Source organism: Pectinophora gossypiella, chromosome 13 (genome assembly GCF_024362695.1).
Source record: "Pectinophora gossypiella chromosome 13, ilPecGoss1.1, whole genome shotgun sequence".
NCBI classification, from domain to species: domain Eukaryota; kingdom Metazoa; phylum Arthropoda; class Insecta; order Lepidoptera; family Gelechiidae; genus Pectinophora; species Pectinophora gossypiella.
In genome coordinates, this window is record NC_065416.1 from 1,844,649 (window position 1) to 1,862,183 (window position 17,535).

Sequence of the window (17,535 nt, forward strand, 5' to 3'; positions counted from 1 at the left end):
CATTTTAGTTTTGGAATGTGATTCAGAATTCAGATAATTCGTGACCTTACATGATTATGTATGGTTCACGACAAGCCCAGTCTGCCAAATACTCCACGTATTGCGTATTGCTAGTGATTCTGTGTCACTTACCTTCATTCCATATTTCTTTATGGTTGTTCCAAATGACTAAAGATTGTGGTCTGACAGTGTTTTTTATCGCGAATTTATTGATCAGTGCCGCCATCAGCTGATAATTACACCCACGGTTACGGTTACATACGTATTAAGATATCTACTAGACCTTCAGTTCCGACCTACCTTCAACTTAGTCCCAACACCATCTGTACCCTGAACCAACACGGGATCCTTCAGACTGGGATCCATAGCAGACAGTTGGAAGAGACCACTGAAGCAGCCCAGTCTCCCCAGTACTCCACGTCTGTGAGTAGCCGTTGCCAGCGGCTCTATTTCTCTGACAAGTGTGGCAGCTGCGTCGATGTCCACACCGCTTTGGAGGTATGAGAGGCCGTTGAGTCTGCGGGTATATATAGGGTGATGTTAGTCACTCTTAAAGATTTACGCACTTTATTTATTTCATAGTAAACTACTTTTAAAGCCAGGTATGGGTAACCTAACCGAGCTTTAAAAGTAGTACTTAGATCGTGTGATCGATGATGCGATGGATGTACCTCTGACTACCAAAATTTTTGTGAGCTAGTGTTATATTAACTATTTTTACCGGGTCGATAAATGTTAAATAAGGTAAAAGCATAATAATAAGGAAATAAGGTTTCTTTACCTTATTTAATATTTAGTTAAAAATAGTTTAGTATTAAAGGGTGATGTTACTCGTAATGTGGTTTGCGTGGTCCCAAATATGTCTATTGGTGCGTTGCTAATGAATCGTATTCTCTCTCTCTAGCTTTGATTGGTTAATTTCACATGTCTCTGCTTCACTTTCGTTTGATAGCACATGTTGTGCAAAATATCGCGCGCCAAATGTTGCCAATTGGAAACGCGGCGTTATGGTGACTGTCCGAAGTTAAAATGCCCGATACGACTTATGCTGTCTGTAGTCCCAGTACATCAAAGTATTTGAACGCTACAAAGTGGTAATAGCAAGTGTCTAATTGCCTCTCAAATAGATACAATGAAAAGCCGAGATTATAGCGATGATCTATCTCCCTAGCGTTATCCTGTTTTTTACGGAGTCCGCTTACCTAACCTAAAGACTTGACAGGTCCGGTTTGTTACAGAAGCGACTGCCTATCTGACCTTTCAACCCGAAGGGAAAACCTTTACAGGTTAGGTCACATGGCTCCGAAAAAACAGTATGTCATTGAGATAAAAAATATCCAATAAAAAATAACAATAGGAATCAACCTTTTGCAAATTCTTTTCACATAATTTTTATGGCAAATCTCAAGGATATATTTCAGGCATAAATTAACTTTTAATTATGTCATTTTTTTAATTTACGTCAAGACATTAATATAATTTTCCATGCAGCATGCACTAAGTTCTCCACAGACACAAAAAGGTACGAAAAGAAACCCAAAAATAATGAAAAATGATTTATTTAACAAAATACGGAGATCTTTATTAAAAAAAAATAAAGTCGAAAAGTAGATTATTTACAAGATAAAGAAAATGCTTTGTAGAAAATAAACAACAAAACTTCAAATTCTCACCAAATTCCCAACAATGAAAGCTGAGGCAAACAAACAACCACGACGAACTTTTGAATAGAATGTATTTGAAATGTAAAGTATTTAAAATAGGAACGTTATAAAAAAAAAAACTGGAATATAAGACTGGTCTCATTGCCCTTGCATGCTGAAACAAATGGACAAACATGAAACAGGTGAATGAGACATACACACACATGCAAGATTGAATGAAAACACAGAGACAATGATCATAAGATGAGAAGACAAGATTAATTAAAGGAAACGAGACATTATGAATGTGTATTTCGGAATAAGCACACGTATAGGCTACGAACACGCTACGCACACACTAAACGCACGTTACGCACACACTAAACGCACGCTACGCATACGCTACGTATACGTGTGGTTTATATACGCTTATATAAAAAAAATATATATTTTGGTGTCAATGTTGTTGACTTCATTAGAATTTCTTTTGAAAAAGATTTTGTCAATCGTGTCGTTACAGCTGTAAATTATAATGAAGAACGCGAACAGAATACTCACTTAGAGAACGCCCTATGCGCGATGTCCTTCCTGTACTGCGCGCCGGGGAAGTCGATGGCGGAGGCGGCTGCGGTGGCGGCGGCGGCCGCGGCGCGCAGCGAGTTGGCGCGGGCGCACACCAGCAGCACGCGCCCGCCCCACGTCACCAGCGACCCGTTGGCGCCGCGCGACACCCCGCTGTGGAACACCACGATGCCCGGATTGGATTGCACCTGGGACAGGCCTGGAACGAACGTGTGAGTAATCAATCAAAATCAAATATCATTTTCGGAAAACACAAGGCACAGCCACCGAAGACATCAAAGCAATTCTAGAGCAAAGAACGTCTAGGGCTCTGTGCCGAGGTTTTTCTTGCAGCTTCTTTTCCCCGGCTATACAGGTTGTGAGAAGCTGCAGTAGTTTTAGGCGGATGAGACGTTCGTTATGTAAAAATTGACGATTCAAAGTGTAACTATGTTACCTACTGAATAAAAATATTTTTGAATTTGAGTTTTGAATTTGAATTCATCTAAAAAGCAATATTGCAATTTGCGCATGTAAAAGTAAGTGCGCAGTGCCAACAAATGTGAAAAAGCAATATTCCGTTTTTTTAGATGAACTGCTTCGATTTGGCATTTTTAACCCCCCCGATTTATTGAAAGTCATTTATATTTTAGTTAGATGCTGTTATAATCTAGCACAATTACGGAACGTACGTTACGCCTGAGGAGGAGAAACGGCGCAAATAACTTCTGAACAACACGGGTTTTTAACAATTTAACGAAAGTGCAATCCCAATGTTAGTTATTATTGCGCCGCCAAATCCTTTGACACGGCAGAATTGGATGATAATGAACTCACCGCTAATAACGCAGCCCTTGGTGGAAGTCTCAGGGTATCCCTTGGAAGCGATGACGACGCCTACAGCAGACAACTTGGTGTTCCACTGCACTTGATGCTGCTTCAATGTGCCGTCGACACACGCCTATAAAATAGATTAGTTTAATTTAAAGTCTGTACCTGGCAACATTTGCCGCCTTACCAATAATAAGTGGTTTAAAAGTAAGGAGGGAACTGAAGTACACCCACATACATAGCGATCAAACACATAACTCACTTTTTTCTGCTCCACGTGAATGTAACTGCCTCCGTGGTCTACTGGTTAGAGCGTTAGGCTCACCATCTGGGGGTCCGTATTCGATTCCCGATGGGGACATTTTCGGAATCACTTTGTGAGATTATCTTTTGTTTGGTAAGGACTTCTTAGGCTTGAATTACCTGATTGTTTGAAAAAGTAAGATGGTCCGTGCTTCGGAGGGCACGTGAAGCAGTTGGTCCAGGCTACTATTTACCTAAGCATATAGTCGATAGATGAGCCTTGTCAGGGCTCCTTGGCGGCTCAATAGTAATACTGTCACTAAGGTTGATGAGCTCGACCATTGGTTTTACAATCACAACCCACACGAAAGAAGACCCTTACCTTCATAATAGTATAGAGGTCGGACTCGAGGAGGGTCATTAAGACCTGGGTTTCTGGGTCCCCGAACCGGCAGTTGAACTCCAGCACCATCGGACCTGACTTGGTCACCATGAGACCGGCGTATAGTACACCTGGAGACAAATGAATAATTTACACAACGGACGTCCTTTTAAATGGACTCAGTCTAAAAAGAAAGTCGAAGCCGTGGTAACCCAGTTGGTAGAACGCTTGCCTCTCACTTTGAGGTCGCAGGTTTGAATCCAGCACAGGCCTAAACCAATGATAGACGAAATTGTTTTTGAATTCATGTTTGGATCGTAAATGATTATCACGTGCTCAGCTGTGAAGGAAAACATCGTGAGGAAAGCCACATTCCCGATAAATACATTTTCGGAAGTATGTGGCCTAACCTGTATTGGACTGGTTTTCCCTTCGCGGGTTGGAAGGTCAGACAGGCAGTCGCTTCTGTGAAAAACCGAACCTGTCAAATCTTCGGGTTACGTAATCGGAGCCTGTGAGAAACGGGATAATGGTAGAGAGATGATGAGTCTAAAAAAAAGTATTATAGTGTCACACGCATACCCCGGGTACTCCATACAAAAATCTCATTCTTACCGTATGGAGCAAAACGCGTAAGTGTGAGCGAGACAACCCGCGCTTCTCTAAAGAGCTTACGGTAGTTTAAGACTAAAGAGAGGGGTGAGGTAAATCTAGCTACGAATCGGTGCGGGGCGAAGAGTAGCCGTTCTTTACGTAGTATTATTCTTTATTCTATGATAGTAGAATAAAATTATTTATAATTGTTATAACTTAGAAGCAGTTGTAACAAAAAGCGCAACATCCTGGCAACATTACACACGCGAAAAACAACTCGAGCGTCCCTAACAACAGAACTTATCTTACAAATGATTCCGTTAGCTGAATTTGTTTGTTGCACATTATCTCCGCATGTATCAGGCGCTGTACGTTTGCACAGTGTCAAAGGCCAGTAATAATATTACTTTTTTTCTTTTTTTTAGAAAATATCCAAGCGGGTTCCAGCCGACATCTCCCAATTATCAGTCGAAAATGAAAGGGAGGGGTAATGTACTACGGGTAATATAAATATTATACTTACCATGTCAGAGGGCAGTGACATACGTTAGTTTATATAACTAATAAACAGAAATATTGGTATAATAATACCGTGCTTTATGACGTAATGTGACTGGGTTGATATAGTAATCGTCTTCGTGGGTTTATTCACGTAGACCATTTTACATGAGTCTTTTGTTTCAACAAAGTACTCCGAAGACAATTTGCAGGCACTTTTGATACGAAGTGAAAGAAGAGAGAGTGAAATAGAGAGAGAAAGAAAGAGTTATGTTCGCACCGCACCTTGTACCGTGTAAATCGGCCAGCCCTAGCCTCATCATGTTTTCACAGGGTCCGCTTACCAAAGCTGAAGATTTGACAACTCTGTTTTTTACAGAAGTGACTGCCTCTCTGACCTTCCAACCCGCGAAGGGAAAACCAGCCCAACACAGGTTTACTCACATTCTTCCGAAACACATTTCTCGGGAGTGAATTTACTCACTATCTTTTCCTTCGCCGCTGAGTACGTGCGCGTGATAATTATAATCCAAACATGAATTCGAGACTAATTCGAAATTAATTGGTTTAGGCCCGTGCTAGGTTTCGAAGCTGGAACCTGGAAACGTTTGACGTCATACGATTCAAGTCTAAACTATCTTCGAGGAGGGTGAGGTGATCTCAAATACTACTTCTATCGTGTGGGTTATGAGGTGGATTACCAACCTCATCAACCCTGGTGTCAGGGTTACTATTGAGCCGCCAAAGGCCACTGACATGACTCATGTCACGACTACGTACTTACATCAGTAAGTAGTAACTGGGACCAACGGCTTAACGTGCCTTCCAAAGCACGGATCGTCTCACTTTCGGACAATCAGGTGATCAGCCTGTAATGGCCTAACCAAACTAGAGATCACAAAGTGCTTTTGTGATATGTCCCCACCGGGATTCGAACCTTGGAACTCCGGACCGTGAGCTCACCGCTCAACCACTGGACCACGGAGGCCGGTCAAACGCTAGTAGGGGGCGGAGAGTTGTCGTTCTTTATATTTCTTCTTTTTTGACAACGTTTTGTATCTTGGTTTTTTTCGGCTTATGTATTTTCTTGTTGGTGTTGTTTTCTAGATTAAAATCTCTCTCTAGTATTTGTTTTTCAATTATAGTCCACATTAGATATATATGTTACCGGCCGAACCCGATTTTAGGACAAACCAGTTTTGCCTAGGCTCAACTAGTTCTTCCTATACGCGATAGGATTAACTAGTATAGCCTAGTCCAAACTAATTTGTTCTAAGCCCGATAGGATAGACTAGTTTAGGCTAGGCCAAACTAGTTGATCCTGATATAAGTACGCACACTCTAGGATATATACAGCTATCGCATAGCTTACAAATAGTATTATTCCTTATTGTATGATGTTAGGCAAAGAAAGTAGTATCAGTAAGTTACGCTCAAACATTTGATAAGAGGTCATGACTGACCATCGTGTGGCATCTATAATAAGATCGGCTAGAAACGTTGCCAAGACAATATGGCTTTGATAAACTTATTTAAGGTGTATCTTATACGGGAATATTTATTTACTTATTAAGAATATCCAACAGCTTAACATACGGCCTCCGTGGTCCAGTGGTTGAGCGTTATGTTTTCCATCCTAAGACCCCGGGTTCGAATCCCGGTGGAGACAAACCACAAAAATCACTTTGTAACCCCTAGTTTGGTTGAGACATTACAGGCTGATTACCTGATCCGTGCTTCGGAAGGCACGTTAAGCCCGGTTACCGGTTGAGGTAAACCTAGCGCAGACGCGGGGAGCGGAGAGTTGTTCTATACGTAGTATTATTTCCTTATTCTATGGTTTAGGTAAAGCGTAAATATCTGTATCGCTAAATAATGTATTATAAAACAAGTAATCACTGAATCAGAATGCCTATTTTAAAGCAAGATGCATATATTCTCACAAACTCACGCCTGGAGTCTCTAATTAGGTGGAGAGGGCACAGGCAAAAATCTCATTAAGTACGAGCGAGGCACATAACGACCTCTTTCATACTCCTACGCTTACGGCTATTTAAGACTAAAGTAAGACCGAGAGGGGGTGAGGTAATATTATTCACGAATTAGCGCGGGCCAGAGTGTTGCCGTTCTATGCGTAGTATTATTCTATATTCTATGATTTTGTGCAACAAATTAGTTATTATATTGAATATTAAATCAAGTCTACTGTCCGTCTCCTTAACAAATAATACCGAGTAGGTAGTAAATTATTCTAGTTTATTAGCTACGAAGTTCTCCGGTTCCTCATTGCATTGTCCAATAGTTTATTGCACATAGGACAAGTCAAAACAAATAAGGCACAACTTATTTCTAAAAGAAACTTCTAGTAGGTTCGAGGGAGATAGTTTAACGGGGGGATTCAGATGGTGTGTGCGCCTAACTTTGGAACCATGTCTCTTTAATTTTTTGACAAATTAAACTGTAAGTCTCACTAAATGTGGAATATGTTAATATGACAGGGTTCTAAAGTAGGTATTGTATAAGTACACATACATAATGTATGACTGACCGAGATAGGGATTGTGTCCTTTATAACTTAATAGACTAACCTAACCTAATACGATGCACATCTTCGGATTTCGTATTGAAATTAGCTGCAAGTTCTCTCCTGCTTACTTGTGGCTTTGCCCACGCCAAGCTTTCTGTATGCACGTATGTTTGTAGAAACAAAAGACACCACATAATATGGTATACGTGAACAAACCCACGAACACGATTACTATATCAATCCAGTCGCATTACGTAATAAAGCACGGTACTATTATACGAATATTTCATACTATTGTTATTTATGTTACCCGTCCCTTTCTTTTTCGGTGGGTAAGACAGTGACAGGTAGACCGAAGGAGGACCCGATGGTGAAATGCATGTACTTAGTTAAAAGTCTTTTGTAAATATTTCCTTTTATTTTGGTGCAATAAAGTATATTTTGTATTGTATTATATTGTGTGGCGGACCCAACTAGTTGGCCACCTAGTTCCGCCCACATGCAACAGATGGCGCCACATTCAATAATGCAATCTTCAAGCAGTCGTGAAACGCGATATCGAAGTTTACACAGCAAGACGCATATAAACAACTTCCAACATAACGCCGTTGGATCGTCGATCCCTAGTCACACTACCAACTTGTGGCTAGCGGGGTACTCTGCTCAGTTCGGTACCCAGAAAACATCCTTTGGCGGCAGCACCCCTCGCCGCCGAAATTGTAAACACTCGCTCGTTATGGTATGACAAGAGATGCGCGTGCAAATCCCGTCCGAGTAAATTGTTAGGCTACCGAACCTCAAAAAGAAAAAAGGAACCCTTTTTATCACTTGTCGACGGCAAAGTAAAACGCTCGGAACCCTCGGTGCGCGAGTCAAATCGCACTTGACCGGCTATTTCTCTTTATATATTATTATTATGACATCAGCTAGATAGTTATAATTGATCTAACAAAGAAGACACTATCTCTGACCTTATGATGCATGTGTCTACAATCAGTATTCTAGATGTAAATAAATGTAGGAAATACGTAACAATTTACATCAGTAGCCAATAATCATCTCCCTAGCATTGTCCCGTTTTTCACAGGGTCCGCTTACCTAACCTGAAGATTTGACAGGTCCGGTTTTTTACAGAAGCGACTGCCTGTCTGACGAGGGAAAACCAGCCCAATACAAGTTAGGTCACATACCTCCGAAAGTGCATTTCTCGGGAATGTGGGTTTGCTCACGATGTTTTCTTTCACCGCTGAGGTCGTGACAATTATGATCCAAACATGAATTTGAAAACAAATTCGACAATCATTGGGTTAGGTCTGTGCTGGATTCGAACCTGCGACCTCAAAGTCAGCGGCAAGCGTTCTACCAACTGGGCTACCCCATGTAATAGAAGGCGAAGCCATTGCCATCCTGAGCGTGATGTCAAATATCTATGATCCAAAATCAAAGTCGAATTCAGTGATTTAAAACTCGAGTTCGAATTTCAATTTTGAATTGTCTTAATCTAATCTAGCCTACTAGATCCCACTGCTGCGCAAAGCCTCCCCTTCCTCTTTCCATTTTTTGCAACACTGCGTTCAAAAACGGGAATCGCTGATGTGGGATGAAAAGCCGCCAAACTCAAATGGGATTGGGCCGGACATGTTTGTCGCATGCACCCTGAGCGGTAGGCACGGATCGTCCCGCATTGGGTGCCTCATGACGGGTACAGGCGTCGTGGCAGACCTCGAAAGAGATGGCGTGAGGGACTGGCCGGAATACGCACAGGACCGCAAAAATGGAATTGTCTTAAAAAATATTATTATATTTAAAAGAATAATAGCCTGATAGCTTGATAGGTAACAGCGGCGGCGGCCTAGCTTGCTGGCAGTGCCACACTCTCACACAACTTGCTCGCGAACGCGCAGTTTACGTTATGCAATCTCAATATGGTGGCAGAGATAATCGATGTATTCTAGCTCTCAGAGTGAATTAACAAGGACAATATTGTTTGTAAATTGTTATATAACGTTAATATCATATTTATTATAAGTTATACATACAGGGTGTTAGTGACATCGTAACGAAAACTTTGAGGGATGATTCAGCTCGTGATTCTGAGTTAATATCAAGTGGAATTTTCCGTCGCAAAATTCACGATTTTTTTTTAGTTTTTTGAATTATTAATTCTATACTTTCGCGATGGCAAATTCCACTTGATATTAACTCAGAATCATGGTCTGTATCATCCCGCTCAGTATTCGTTACGATGTCAGACTAACACCCTGTAATACCCCGTGCGAGCCAATCAATCTTTACTGACTAAAGTGAGACCCAGCGAGCGGCGTGAGGTAAATCTAGCTCGCCTCCGATATCAATTGCAGTAGTTTTAGGCGGTATATAAGATTAGCTGTCACATTAGGTATAGCCTGTAATGATAGTTGTAAGTTCGAATAAATAAATAAATTATAAGGCTTTACTCATACAGCCTCCGTGGTCTAGTGGTTAGAGCGTTAGGCCCACGATCTGGAGGTTCGATTCCCGATGGGGACATTGTCGAAATCACTTTGTGAGACTGTCCTTTGTTTGGTAAGGACTTTTCAGGCTTGAATCACCTGATTGTCCGAAAAAGTAAGATGATTCCGTGTTTCGGAGGGCACGTTAAGCCGTTGGTCCCGGCTATTAGCCGTAAAAACACCTCCACCAACCCGCATTGGAGCAGCGTGGTGGAGTATGCTCCATACCCCCTCCGGTTGATTGAGGGGAGGCCTGTGCCCAGCAGTGGGACGTATATAGGCAGTTTATGACTCATACAGTCCACAAATTCAAGTCATCATCAAGTTAGTTACATCAATTTGTTTACTCGTTCCTAGTGGGGTGTGGCCACACTGACCGCGGGGTTATCGCGCTATTGTGAAATATTCCGCTATTTATTGTACTTTTCATTAACACTTGAATGATGAAACTGCAGGGACATTGTGACGTTGTAATTCAACTTGACTACGTCTTTTGATAGTGTTCTGGCGACCTTTAGTTAATGGCCCCGATTCCTACAGACACTTACTAATTTTAAATTGTATCCGTCATTTTCTTATTCCTCGAAAAGGAAAGGGTCAGATGATTGCAACTGTTAATTTTAAAATGAACGAATAACCTGTGCGAGTAAAATAGGCATCTCGCTCATATGTAATTTTGACTTGTGCTGTCAACGTAATTCTGTCGGGTTGTAGGCCAATATAAAATTTTGGAAGGGTTTCTAAATTTCTGCCCAAAATTGACGTGTTCCATAAATAAGCCTGTCGATTACCCGTCCCTTTCCTTTTCGGCGGATAAGAAAATGACAGATATAACTTAAAATAAATTTAGATGGTGTGTACCAGAATCAGCATCAATGTGTATTTAGTTATTTAATTGGCAAATAAATAACTGTTTGAGGTTTACGCGGTTATTATCATAATTAAAACACATAATACATAATCCGGGATATGAACGCGGTAAGACCCCGGTAACATGTATTTAATTAAAATAATCACTGTATTAACTTCCCTCATTGGGATGTAATCATGAGCTTATGTTTAGAATAGAATATGTTTATTTATCAAAAAACTTAAACATGTATACATTACTGGCGGACCCCGCACTAGGGAAACCCTGTATCGCAGAGGTTCTGAACATTTGTTGTTACCAAACACTTTTAAATAAACCGGCGAGCTAGCCTTTCATAACAGTACTATTATGAATAATTCGAATACCTCATCTTACGTATGTATGCACTATGACTACTTAATATATTTCAACTCACCAACATATTTGATCCCCTCAGCCTTCAACCCATCAACAGCCCGTTGGAGGACCTGGTCCTTGACGTCGGCCAGCTGATCAGGCGTGATCAGTGGGCACGGGCAGTAGGCGCCCATGCCGCCAGTGTTGGGGCCCGTGTCGCCGTCGCCGATACGCTTGTGGTCTTGAGCTGGTGGCATCATTGAGACTGTCTCGCCGTCTGTGAAGGCTAGCACCTGCGGGAGGGGGTGAACTGTTAGGTCATCATCATCACCAGCCCATTAACGTCCCCACTGCTGGGGCACGGGCCTTCCCTATGGATGGATAGGGAGATCGGGCGTTAAACCATCACGCGGGCCCAGTGCGGATTGATGGTTATTAACGACTGCTGATGCAGCCGGGACCCACGGCTTAACGTGCCTTCCGAAGCACGGAGGAGCTCGAGATGAACTTTTTTTTTGTGGTCACCCATCCTATGACCGGCCTTTGCGAAAGTTGCTTTACTTCAACAATCGCAGACCGAGCGCGTTAACCGCTGCGCCACCGAGCTCCTCACTGTTAGGTATCTCACTAATATTATAAATGTGAAAGTTTGTGAGTATGGATGTTTGTTACTCTTCGTTTACCCCTTAGGCGTCGTGATGTGATAATTTGACAGTTGATCACCCAATCGCGTGTATAATTAATCTCACATCCTTATATTTTACGGGCAATGGTGGACAATGGCTCTTTATATTAGAAAGGACATAATCCCACTACTGCGCCGGTTTAAATGTTCGAAGCATCTAGAAAGAAGCAAATACAAGCATACATAAACTCACGCTTATTGTCAGGGTATACAGAGTACTCTAAACCGACGACCATGCATGAAATCTCTGATTAGAGTGGAAGGAGCGAAAGCGGTATGTCAGGATCGTTAGTAAGTGGAATACCATGGTCTCTGCCTACCCCAAACGGGAAATAGGCGTGATATTATGTATGTACGTTAGCAGAGACTATGGAGTCTAATTTGCTTCGATCCTAACATACTTCTCTTGCTTCCTCCACATTCAACAAAGACGCAAATACATCTCCGAAATGTTAGCAAATACATCTCCGAAAAGTTAGTGATTATTTAGAAGATATGAATGCATGGGATTAACTGTCTGAGAACTGATACTAGGCAGCTAAATTACTCAATTGTATACCAATATTTTATGTTTATTTTTATTTTTTTAAAGAACGTCTAGGGCCCTGTGCCGAGGTTTTTCTTGCAGCTTCTTTTCCCCGGCTATACAGGTTGTGAGAAGCTGCAGTAGTTTTAGGCGGATGAGACGTTCGTTATGTAAAATTGACGATTCAAAGTGTAACTATGTTACCTATTGAATAAAGATATTTTTGAATTTGAATGTCTGAATATTCTCCCCCCGTGTCCTCTAAGCTGAGTCCAATGTCAATGTTCCGCGCGACATTTGATCTTCAATTTTTTTTCTAAAATTGCTTAAAACCATATGACCTGACAAACATCAACATTGTCGTCATACAATATCGCCCGTGACCTCAGAGATAAGTTGTTGCTTCTACCAACCAATTACTCGTAAAAAAACACCAATTATTAACAATTTTCTAAATCGTGTTATCTTATCTTAGACCCCGTTGGTCGATCCCTGCAGTTGTTTGTGGGAACGACCCGGGTAGTCACCTTGACAAAATGGCGTTCATTGAAATTATTCATTGGCCAATGCCAATGTAACATTTTTAATTTAATTTTTAATTTATTGCGGCTTTGGTTACAAGACCATTGGCCGAAAAGTGAAACATAAATAACAATATGAAAATAACAAAATTGAGTATACTAAACTTAAAAAAATTACAGATCAACTTAAATTATGCTATATAAAAAACAACAAGGGTTGTTTTAGATTTCTGCCTAGAATTGACGTGTGTTCCATAAATTTTATGCCTGTCGATTACCCGTCCCTTACCTTTTGCACGGAAAAGAAAATAATAAGTATAATAAAATAAAATTAGACGGTATTAACTATAGAATTAGCACCACTAACTAACTAAACTAATTTTTCTTTGGTCTGTTCATAAAGTTTTTGAATCTGGGAACTATTTTCATTTAAAATAGATTTATAGTAAAATTGAGGCTAAATACCTCCTATTACTATACTAATTATATATTTCCTTGGCATGGTAACTTTAACAAAGTGCAGTACGATAATATCGCCGACTATTTTTCATAATCTTTGCAAATATATACAGAGTGTTAGTTAGTGACATCGTAACGAATACTGAGGGGAATGATTCAGTTCATAATTCTGAGTTCATATCAAGTGGATTTTCCCACCAAAAAGTATAGAATTGAAAATAATTTAAAAAAGACAAAAAGAAACATAATTTTTGGGTCAGTATTCGTTACGATGTCACTAATATCCTGTATTTTGTACTTTAAGTAATATCGCGTTTGACAACGATCTTCAACGATCCCGTGATGGCCCTTATTAGGTTTCTTACCTTCGCCCTAGTAAGAACTACTCCTATGTAACCATAACATAAGCTCACGACTATATCCCAATTGGGGTAGTCAGAGTCGGGTCGGGAGAATCGGCTTTGCTTATGTATAGAGTTATCCAATCACTTTCTTGGATGGAGTGCATAAGCATTTAATACTTACTTGTTTCATCAAAACAACAGAAAGCTCGGTGACGCATGCGTACATAGTTTATCTTGCGATGGGTGTACTTCTACCCCATTGGTATACAGTCGGAAGGACGTAATATACGATCCCGACGACCCGATTACTCTAGCCATAGAGGCGGCCAATCAGCTCGCGACACCAAACACTTCAGGACCCCGTTACCGACCCCGCCGGCGTGATCGACGATTTCCCTCAATCAGCGCTTATCACTATCGACCCACTAGGGTCGATTAATTCTTTCAAATATTATTCCTCTCACACGACGCCTTGATCAGAGGTTCGCGCCCAACTGAGCACCCTCAGGCCTGTTGTCTTAAACATTGTACCGGGTGAGAGCCTTCAGCGCTCACCATTTGTCCGGCCAAAAAAAAGGTATACAGTTGTGAGCTTTTGTTACTGTTACATAGGAGTGGTTCTTACTAGGGCGAAGGTAAGAAACCTAATAAGAGCCCTCACAGGGTAATCGAGTTAATAGTACTTACGGAAACCTCATCCCCTTCCAAGACCTCTTCAACGACGATGGTCTCCCCGGCTGCTCCAAACTTGGAGTCTGTCAGCATCTCATCAACAGCCTGGCAGGCCTCCTCCTTGCTGGTTGCGACTACCACGCCCTTGCCAGCGGCTAGGCCTGCCGCCTTCACAACCAGAGCAGGGTATGGTGCGCTGGAGGACAGGAGAATCGTTAAGAGAAAATTAAAATCGAAAATGTCTGACGATAAAATGACGACTATCAGATAAAAATCTGAGCGGAGAGCTACCTACCACCCAGTACAGTCATGATCAATATCATGTACCCACTTTAGGACTCTGTCGCACTAACATATTTGACATTTAGTGGGACTTACAGTTCAGTTTGTCAAAAAAGTTAATGTGACATGGTAGCAAAATGTATACATACTACATGTAATGTGTGTTCGTGACCGTACACTATTTAACATAACAAGCCCAAGGGTGCCTGATATGATTGCTGTCGCAAGCTGTTTGCCCACCTCTGTGAATGGCCAGCTCATACGACACTACGACAGAAAAAGATAGGCATAATGTTCTGGGTAAAGCCGGAAGCCGAGGTAGCCCAGTTAGAACGCTTGCTTATCACTTTGACGTCGCAGGTTCGAATCCAGCACAGGCCTAACCCAATGATTGTCGAATTTGTTTTCGAATTCATATTTGGATCATAAATGATAATCACGTGCTCAGCGGTGAAGGAAAAACATCCGGAGAAATGCATTTTCGGAGTTATGTGACCTAACCTGTATTGGGCTGGTTTTCCCTTCGCGGATTGGAAGGTCGAACAGGCAATCGATTCTGTAAAAAACCGGACCTGTCAACTTTTCAGGTTAGTTAAGGACAACAATACCAATATATTCAATATCTCCTATACTTAAAGGTTGCCTGGAAGAGATTGCTACTTAGCAATAAGGCCGCCTATTGTACTAATTCTATTTCTCTTTTGTTTTGTATTTTGTTTTTTCCTGTTTGTGCAATAAAGTATTTGTTATGTTATGTTATGTTAAGGACCTTGTAAAACGTAAAACGGGATAATGCTAAAAACGGGATACCACGAAGGCTGTTAATTAATATTAAAGTATATCTTATACTTATCAGGACATTAAAGAAACGATTCGAGATGTGTTGACATGTCAAGTACTTTTTATATTTTATTAAAATTATTTCTATTTATATGTTATCCTGATATCATCATTGTAATTAGGTCCAAAGGACAGACAGTCGACATTGCTCTATATCTGTTTTAAAAATAATAAATAACTCAGATATATTGCACATTGCAAAGATAACTTTATCTTAAAGCATTACGGGTCACGGATTCACACGGTTTTATTTCTCAAATGCAAATGTACTCAATTTTTAAAAGAAGGTGAAATTTTAAGAAAACATAAATTAAAAAACAAATGAATGTAAGACCGAATTTCAACTGGACCACGGAAGCCATCATCCATCAAGTTCGAAAGGATACGACCCTCTGTCGGTTTATACGACAACGCCGGGAAGATAAGCAGCTGAACGAGTTCTATGTTTTTTATTGTCCCAGTTCAGGAGCCCAGCATAGAAGCCAAAATTCTATTTTTCTTTACTTATTTACCATATATCATCATCATCAACTCCCTACTATAATTCCGTTTTTTTCACAGGGTCCGTTTACCTAACCTGAAGATTTGACAGGTCCGGTTTTTTACAGAAGCGACTGCCTGTCTGACCTTCCAACCCGCGAACGGAAAACCAGTCCAATACAGGTTAGTTCACATACCTCCGAAAATGCTTTTCTCGGGAATATGGGGTTCCTCACGATGTTTTCCTTCACCGCTGAGCACGTGATAATAGTTTATAATCCAAACATGAATTCGAAAACAAATTCGACATTCATTGGTTTAGGCCTGTGCTGGATTCGAACCTGCGACCTCAAAGTGAGAGGCAAGCGTTCTACCAATTGGACTACCTCGGCTTGTCTACCATAAATGGTACTTTTAAAAAAAACTTACTTGTTAATGAACTCTTTAGCGGCGGCAGCGTCAGTGAACGACTGGTACCTCGCTGTAGGCAGCTGGTATTTGGTCATGAACTTCTTGGCATAGTCCTTGTCGGCTTCTATCTGGGCGCCATCTTTGGTGGGCCCGAAGCAGGCGATGCCGTGAGCGGTGAGCCCGTCCACGATGCCGTCGGCCAGAGGATCTTCTGGACCCACTATGACTAAGTCGATGGTGTGTTCCTTGCACCATTTCGCGAGGGCCTGTAGGGAGAAACAAAGGGTTATTAATACGAATAGAACATCTTTTATTTTTAATATAGTACCATCAGGAAATTAATACGGAACGGAAGACGATTGGGGCAACCACCGTTCTACACGCCCCATCTATGGAGGAATGGCTATTACTCCACCGACAAGAAAGCAGCTCTTAAATTAAGTGAGAGAGGAAAATAATAAAAACGAAAATAATAATAGTAATAATGAATAAAAGAAAGGTAATTGGTATGGTAATTGAAGGAAAGAGAGGAAGGGGTAGACCTAGGAGAACATTTACGAAAATAACAGAGAAGGTGCAGGTCGTGTTGTATCAGGAGGTGAAGGATTTGGTGGGAAGAGAGGAATGGCGATTACTCCACCGACAAGAGCGCAGCTTTTAAATAAAGAGAGAGAAGATCAGGTTGCGTGTATGAGACGATTAATGAATGGGGAGGAAGCAAGAGAAGTATGTCAGGAGCAAAGCAAATGGGATTCACTTAGAGTGGGATAAGGGCAGGATTCTGAAACTGCCCTTGCTCGCATGATCGATAGCAAGTAGCACGAAATTGAGAAAAAAATCTTCTCTTCTATCGTGTGAGTTGTGAGGTGGAGTACCAACCTCATCAACCCAGGGGTCAGGGTTACTATTGAGTCGCCAAAGACCCCTGACATGGCTCGACTACTTACTTACATCAGTAAGTAGTAACCGGGACCAACGGCTTAACGTAGCTTCCGAAGCACGGATCTTCTTACTTTCGGACAAGCAGGTGACCAGCCTGTAATGTCCTAACCAAACTAGGGACCACAAAGTAATTTTCATGATATGTCCCCACTGAGAATCGAACCCGGGATCTCCGGATCGCGAGCCCAACCCTCAACCACTAGACCACGGAGGCCGTTGAGAAAAAAATTCTAGGTAAGTTCTACCCTATAACTCACTTAACGTAGCATAATTCTAGTGATATAATGTCTCACCTCTTTTCTACTGTATATTTTTAGTGCGAAAACGACATATCTCTCGTCTATTTTGCACTAGGCGGTTTTACTATATCCCTGTCCTACAAGCTCTGCATGGCA

The 17,535-nt window shown here is 41.3% G+C and overlaps 1 protein-coding gene across 2 annotated transcripts in view; it reads right to left on the reverse strand.

Moving 5' to 3' along the window:
- LOC126371690 (trifunctional purine biosynthetic protein adenosine-3) overlaps positions 1-17,535 on the reverse strand; it is a 38,979-nt gene that overhangs the window by 10,768 nt on the left and 10,676 nt on the right. The window contains exons 2-8 of one of the 2 annotated variants that reach the window (XM_050016985.1): positions 16,217-16,464; positions 14,201-14,381; positions 11,058-11,271; positions 3,661-3,791; positions 3,042-3,165; positions 2,202-2,424; positions 301-517 (exon numbers count right to left, since the gene is read on the reverse strand). In XM_050016985.1, coding sequence (XP_049872942.1) covers positions 301-517; positions 2,202-2,424; positions 3,042-3,165; positions 3,661-3,791; positions 11,058-11,271; positions 14,201-14,381; positions 16,217-16,464 — 1,338 coding nt within the window. Of the gene's footprint in view, positions 1-300; positions 518-1,543; positions 1,819-2,201; positions 2,425-3,041; positions 3,166-3,660; positions 3,792-11,057; positions 11,272-14,200; positions 14,382-16,216; positions 16,465-17,535 lie in introns of those variants that run through there. The other variant, XM_050016986.1, reaches the window with a different exon arrangement.